The sequence below is a fragment of the Hypomesus transpacificus genome, chromosome 2 (genome assembly GCF_021917145.1).
Source record: "Hypomesus transpacificus isolate Combined female chromosome 2, fHypTra1, whole genome shotgun sequence".
Taxonomy (NCBI): domain Eukaryota; kingdom Metazoa; phylum Chordata; class Actinopteri; order Osmeriformes; family Osmeridae; genus Hypomesus; species Hypomesus transpacificus.
The window spans coordinates 12414502-12422352 of NC_061061.1; the positions used below are offsets into that span (position 1 = coordinate 12414502).

The 7851-nt window shown below is 45.2% G+C and overlaps 1 protein-coding gene across 1 annotated transcript; it reads right to left on the bottom strand.

The window, feature by feature from the left end:
- Positions 1-1625: 1625 nt before the first annotated feature.
- dbpb (D site albumin promoter binding protein b) lies at positions 1626-7192 on the bottom strand. Its single transcript, XM_047041902.1, has 5 exons — positions 6610-7192; positions 6176-6446; positions 4850-5347; positions 2610-2875; positions 1626-2445 (listed from the first exon to the last, which is right to left on the bottom strand). Exons 2-5 carry the CDS (start codon positions 6366-6368, stop codon positions 2230-2232), a joined length of 1173 nt encoding a protein of 390 aa, XP_046897858.1. The 5' UTR covers positions 6369-6446; positions 6610-7192; the 3' UTR covers positions 1626-2229.
- Positions 7193-7851: the final 659 nt, after the last annotated feature.

Genomic DNA, 7851 nt, shown 5'->3' on the forward strand with positions numbered 1-7851 from the left:
GTCAAAACAATAGTCCATAGAAGTAGCGGGTCTGGAGTGGGCTTGGAACCAGGCGGTACTGTCATGCTTCCACTGGGAGAACCAGGCGGTCCTGACACGCTTCCTCTGGGAGAACCAGGCGGTACTGACACGCTTCCACTGGGGGAGCAAAGACAACTCCTTCCTGAATAGTCTTTCTGAGAAACGCATGAGATCAAAGATGCTTCGAAACGCAACAGATCATGTTCATCAAAAGAAATCAAATAATTCAATAACATATAAGAGCAACAGTAAGAGGGGTAACAATCATCATGATCATATCAATAATAAGAGAGTAGTAATGGTAGCTATCTAACATGGTCATAGGGGGGGGATAAAAGCACACTCTAGTATGACTGGTTTGACTGGGGTATCGTCTCCACTGAGGGGGACCATAGTGAACCATGCCACTATACACTTGAAGTGGATATAAAGACCACGTTTAGAGACACAGAATTAACAAAGGATCAACAAGCTTTGTGTATCAACATAGTAAATTTTGGCTTTTTATTCGTCCCAGAAATCTGAGAAATTAACACCATTCCACTCGATGGGAGTACTAAACCCATCTCCTGGAATTCATTTGCATATATGCATTCATACACTCACCTCCTCCCTCCACATTCACACTTTACATATATACCAATGTAAAATACAGAAACTGGTATATTCAATATAGACAATATTTCTCTTCTACTAATAATAATAATAATGCTAATTTAAAATCATTTACACAGTACAGTAATACAAGTGTGCTTTTTCCTGGGTAGTTGGTGGACTTGTTTAAATTCTGTGTGAGTATTCTGTATACAATCTAAGACCATAGAGAAAGGACAAGATGCTGGAGCAGAGTTAGGGCATAGATAACAAGATATCAGGACCGGTTGATGGTGGTGGGGGCATCCGTCTTTCAGGATTGAATCGTTTCGATAAAGAAACAGAGAAAGGTTGATACATAATGCAGAGAACTGATCAAGAGAGAGCCTCTGAGAGCAGAAACAAGGGAACAACACACCAGCCTAGTTTGGGTGAGATATTCTACACCAGATAAGACTGACAGATCTCAACCACGACAGAGAGAGCAAGAGAGACACGGATCACGGAGTTAGCTGACTGCCAAATGCAGAATGTGAGCCTGTGAGCATAGGCTGGTTTACCAGGCTAGCATTAACAAAAGGGGACAGAAGATGTTCTCTGGATTACAGAAAGACATTAAAACGAGCATCAAAGGCCAGATGCCCCTGAACCTGCGTCGTAGGGTACAAGTTGTGCTTCTTGCTAAATATTTCACACAGATTATTTTTTGCACATGCATGCATAGTGCTGAATTAATAGGGTTTGTGTCTCGTTTCATCTCTCTTTCTCTCTCTACACATACCTCATCTAGCCCAAGCCCAATGACAGAAACATAATCAACATAAGAAATTAAGTGCTTAAGTAAAATCCACAAAGAAATGTTGAACTGTACAATTTTAAAATCATTTTGCTCTCTATTTTACAATTGTAACTTTCCTTTCAGCCCCAGTTCTTCCACCTTGACTGTCAATCAAGTTTAAAAATACTCCTCTAGGCTGACTGTCTAAAATATCACCTCATTTATCTCCATCAAAAAGATGTTCTTCCATAGCGTTCCATGTGTCTATAGTTTCAAATTTCCCCGGTCATGTAGAAAATATACAAAAATTATTCCCCCAAATTTGCTCACCCTCGGATCTGATTGCAGTAATATAAAAATATACAATTTTCCAATATCAAAATCCTTAAAGTCAACACTTTCCTTCTTTTCTCTTCTGTCATAAAGGGGCTAAAACCTGACTTTGATTCATCCTTACCACCACCTTAAATTTAACCCACTCTTACACAAAACCTGAGCATCAATCCCAAATCAGCCCCCTGCCCCTTGCCAATACTGCAGCTCTACGGGTATTGGAATTGGAATGGAGAATGGTGCGATATGGAGGCAGCTTCGCCGCATCTTCTAGATTTGTCCGTATTGCGAACAGCCTCCTTTGTGTAGTGTGGAGTCTAGGGACTGGTTTGGGATTAGGGTATTCTATATCACCCATCTTCTCCTCTCATACATTCATCATCATCATCATCATCGCCATCATCATCGCCCCTATCTGTCCATCGCATCACCCGAAGAAATGACAGTCCTCCAACTGAATCCAGCCGATCTTTCTTTTCTCCTCCTCGGCTTTCTCCTCTTCCTCACTGGTCGGCGAGGCGGTTCTCGTACTTGTTGAGAATGTTACGACAGCGGGAGAGCTCCTTGCGCATCTCGGCCACTTCCTGTCTGAGCGCTCCGTTCTCTCGCTCCAGAAAGGCAGCGCGCACCGAGATCTGGTTCTCCTTCAGACGACGGGCGTCACGGGAACGCTTAGCCGCTTCGTTGTTCTTACACCGTCTGGACCAGTATTTGTCATCCTGCAGGGGGGGGGGGGGGGAGAGAGAGGTTTAGAGACGACCAATACCCAGGTTACCAACAACCGTACCAACAAGACAGTGAGAGTAAGGAACTGCTGACCCCTGACCTCAGAGCGGTACTCAGGGACAACCTCTATCAGCGCGAGTCAGGAGGGCGAGCCTACCTTGAGGTCCTCTGGTACCAGCATCTTGCGGGCCTTCTTGATCATGGGCTGGGGCTTGAGCTCGTCCTCGCTGAACCGGTGTCTCCGGGGGTCAAAGGCGTCCTGTCCGGGAATGCTGGACAGAGCCACATCTGAGGGGTCGGGGTCAAACTCTCCCATCCCGTCTGGGCCGCTGGTGGTGGGGGTCAGGAGGGGAGGGCAGGAGGACGAGGAGGAGGGCGTGGGGGAGCCACAGGAGTCCTGTTCGCTCATGTTCGTCTGGCTGCCTGTGAGAGACAGAGAGGACAAAGGACAAGCTTTGAGATTGGGCCTCTGTTTTCTACTTGGACGTCGAGAGCAATGCTTTACATTGAAAGATAGTGCACAAAAAGTAACGGTGGTTGGAAAAGCGAGTGGAACTGAATTGAGGGTTCTTATACGCAATCCTTTAGTGGTCTGTGAAAACAAGATCATTTTGGGGAAAGGATTGTGTACATATAAACTAGTGTAAGCTTGGAAAACATTTTGATTTAAATAGGAATATATATGAAGAAATCCAACTGGTCTTAAAGGCTGCAGTAACAAATCCAGACCACCAGGTGGCATGAGGGAGCTGCTTTCAGGTTTTCAGCAAATCTAGACAGTGTTCCTATGACAGTATTTAGTACAGTAGGCTGCATTGAAGAAATACATATTTTTCAACTATGCTTTTCAAGGACTGTATTGAAATGTGTGAAACGAAATGATTTCTCATCAATTTAAATTAAAAAATGAGAAAAGGATACATCATATCTTAGTATATATGCATCACAAGCTTTTGACATGCACTTTTCCTACTGAACTAAACACAATACAGTTCCAACGTACAACAGTCGTTTTCAATCTGTAGTCAAATCCTTATTCTCAAACTACCAATGCATTCTTGTGGAAGTTTCAGATAAAGGATCAAACAGTATCCACTGACTGTGCAGTGGTACACAAAACATCTTGTACAATATTTCACCCCACCCCTTTAAACCAGTTCCCTATATGAGGCCTATACCTCACCCCACCCCCTATACCTTACCCCACCCCCCTTGGGTCTAAACATCTTGACTTCCTCATCATAAAGAGAACAAATTCAAAGTTCAAAACAAGACTTTTCACACTCAATTACATAAACATTTAAATAGTGTAAAAAAAAGAAATGAGGTCAAACACAAATTAATCTAATCATTTTTTATCATCAACACTAAGGTTATAATTTATGTAGACCAATTATAATTCTGTTCAGCCAAATGTGACAAACGGTTGAGGCAATCCGTCGTGAAAAACATTGCGGTCCTGAGTTTTTTCAATGGTAAAATACGACGGTTAAGTAACATGCCATATCTCTTGGTGTTCCATACATTTCTCAACCTTTTACAGTATCAACATACTATATTCCTCTCATCTACAATCACACATTCCATCTGAAGTGCACTGGCAATCTCTTTTCTTCTCTCTCTCTCTCTCTCTCTCTCTGGCTCTCTCTCCCTTTCCCTCTCTCCCTCCCTCCCTCCCTCCTCCGGTCCAAACCCCCTCCCTCTGTATCTCTAAGCTCCTCCCCCTCCTCCTCTGGCCCTGCCTCTTGTTCTTCTGCTCCAGAACTCGGAGGATCTGCACGTGAACCAACGCGTGCACATGGCTGTAGCGTGTGAGGTGGGGAGAGATTTAAAGACACGCGATCACAAACACTCCACACACCTCCAGCTCTCCCTCTACCCACGTTTTCTCTCATTCTTCTCCTTCTATGTACTGTCAGACCTTACTGCAAAGTAAATATGCGTTTAGAAAACAATATAAATGCGTGAGTCTATATTTTATATGTCCAACATTGCACACAAAACCAAATCTTTGAACTACAGTATACCCTTGGTTTGCTGATCAAATCTCTCTTACTGCTGTAGACAAATACCATTACTGTAGTTACCAGATAGCCCAATTATCAACCACACTTGAGCAAGTGAATAGAGGGGAGTGAATTCCTGCTAGTTCTCTACCAAGCCCTCTTTGTTATTCCGAGGCAGGCTGTCTCAGAGCTCGAGGCTCTACGGCTGTGCCTGCTGTGTTCCATCCATGTGACTCCACAGAAATAATGCATGGTCACCAGGGGGGTGTCATTCACCTCGAAGAAAAACAGCTTCAAAACGCTTAATCACAACCAGTCCTTTTTTTTGCAACAATCCCGTTTTCAGGATACTAACTAACTAACTACACACGGTGCGAGTCAGAAGTCTTACCATGGAGATAGTCTGAGCCGGATGCCATTCCCTGGGGCTGTGCCACCTCAAGGCCGGTGAGCGACGGGGAGGAAGAGGAGGATGAAGAGGAGGACGAGGAGCAGGGCGGGGGGGAAGACGGAGGGCACTGGGAACTCTGGTTGGGCACGGCCGACTGAGAACTCTGGGAAGGGATCTGGGCCGAGCTGGAGCTGTTGTTGTTGTGCATGGTTCCCATGCCGTTCTCGATGAGGAACTCGTCCAGGTCCATGTACTGCAGCTGGAAGAGGCCCCCGTCCACGGGAAGGGTTCTCTCCCACAGGAGGGGCCCCAAAAACGCAGACTGGTTGAAACCTGCTCCACTTCCACCACCACCTCCTCCACCACCACCACTTCCACCACCTCCACCACCTCCTCCTCCACAGTTATTGCTGCTGCCAACACCTCCTCCTGCTCCTCCGTTGCGCATGGAACACACTCCCATGGATTCCTCGTCCATGTCCACGCTTCTGTCTTTGTCTGTGGGACACAACATGGAAATGGCAACAGTTCATGGATTGACAGTTGGTCGGATGGAGGAATATTCTGTTAGCCCTAAATACAAAACAAGCACCAATGATCTTTTAAAGTATAAGTGGTTCGAAGGTGTGAATCCGTGTTAGGAAGTAAACACTACAATAATTGGAGGATGGGTAGGAATCGTGTACTACTGATGAAACAAAGGAAGTTTAGAGGCCATGCTATCATGATCATAGTTTTATTAATAGGTTGCGTTGGACTCTGTCGTCAGATAATCCTATGAGCAACTTCTGCAGACATTAACAGGCCAACGCATAGCATCATAATCTGAGACTGTTCTGGAACTTTGCCAAAGAACTGAACTGTAGGGTTTAGAGATGATAATCCAGTGGCATGGTGCTTAGGTCCTGATTTGAACGATAACTGAGGTGATCCTGAATCAGCACGTGAACTCCCCTCCCTGCACCTGGCTGGGTATCTGTGTGTGTAGCTTGTTTCATGGGTGTCAGTCTAGGAGGGCCTGTCAATCATTGACCGTGTGGAGGTGCTGCCCTATCAGGTCGCTATGCATGTGTGTCCTCTGTTTTGTTTCCAAACAACAGTGACTGCTTGCTAACAATGGCACGACCGGATATTGAACGGTTCAGGTTAAAAACACAGCTGTACAATGAGGATAAGCAGACCTTGGGAGATCACACCTATGAAAGTCACTTTTCAGTGAATGTAATTTCAGTGGTGCTTTGGAATATAACAGATACAGTGACACACTCTGTCGCCCCTTAGTTTCCAGAGACAGATAGAGAGGTAGGAGATAGAAAAAGTGTTCACCTTTTGCTTCGCAACAGTCTTTGATCCTCTGGACGTCTCCTTTCATTGGGTGCTGCAGTAGGGATTTCAGATTTGCCATGGAGGTGAGGTGCCCTCCAGTAAGAGCGCCCCCAGGCCCAGTGCAACTCCCAAACTGCGGGCTAGCACCAGCCGGGAGGTCGGGGGTCAGTAGCTGAGAAAGCTGCCTCGACATCGTTGACTAGACAGGGTCGTAGAACGATACCTTGGGTGCAGCAGTGGTCGAGAATAACAGTCTGGACGGTCGTATTACCTTTAATGAACAGACATGTATTGAACTGTGAATATTTAGTTGAAAAACAACATCTAACAGCCCATATTTTTTTCATTCACTCTGGGATCATTAACTGTCCAATGTAATTATGACCATATATCGATCTATCAAACCTACTGTATAATCACATAAATCGTCTTACCTTTTTCCAAATAAGTTCGCTTGCTTACTTCGACTGCTGATTCATTTTTGTAAATATATTCCAGTCGATATAGTCAGATCCCCAAGACGGACAAATGTTTTTCCCTCAACAGATCTGCAGTAGCCTAAACGTCAAACAAATTGAAAATGACTGTAACCCATGGTCAATTCAACGCTGGAAAAAATAAAATCCGAGGCAAAGACGGAAATCAATAGCGTCAGAAGTTGAAGAAAATATCCTGAGAGTTGATTAACACAAAATATGTCGACTCTACGAGAGACCAAAATTACTTTAAACGCAAAGACAACAATGTCAACCAACAAAATGCCAAATGAAAACAAATAACGAAGGAAAAAAAACGCAACTGCGAGCGCTGTGGTTTGGCTGTACGATTGGTCGGATGACAAGCTGTATTGCTTTTTTCTTTCTGCCGTCCTGTAGCTCGAGCGTTCATTTGGGGGGGGTGAGGGGGGGGGGGCTTCTATTTCCCTCCTCGCACTTTCCAGTATCCAATGCATAGAGTCACGGGCACGGGCTTGGATTTGGGCCGCGCGACGGCTGTCCTCTCAGCTGGAACGAACACGGCAGTTCACGTGACGTCACATCTCATAGGGCAAGGCGCGAGAGGGGCACGTTCAGATTATGGTCTTCAATATTCATGAGTCACACCCCCTCTCGTGCCACACATCTCAAGGGGCGTGCCGTGCACTGTCGTATGTGTATTTGTGTTCCAGCTGGCAAATTAAAAAAACATGACCACCTATCAATTAGATTCCTATCATTATTAGCCTATTATTACACACAATGTCCAATTTTGGATTTTTTGAGATGCCGCATCTCAGATACGCTCCAGTAAAAGTATCTTAATATAAACCTCTCAGCAATGCTCATAAAAGATGGTCAAATGCAAAGATGTAGAAGCCATAACAGCCAAAATGGGCATCTTGCTTTCTATGACAACGCATCAGAGTGTGTTCTCCCAGTGTGCTTGTAATCCAGAGAAAACGTGAGTGCCTGTCGTTTTTTCAAGCGAGAGGAATACAGCAGCACGTTGCTTCCTACATAGCAAACTAGCTTCTCCACCGCACATGTTCTATGCACGCGGAGGCGCAGCCTGTGTGCTTGCCGCTCTCACTGCGATTGGTTGACCAAAATCCGTCTCCGCCTTCAATAAACGTCTATTGGTCAGAACTAGGCCAGCCATCCCCGCCCCACGGCTTCCCCTATGCTACAGCCGCGTGA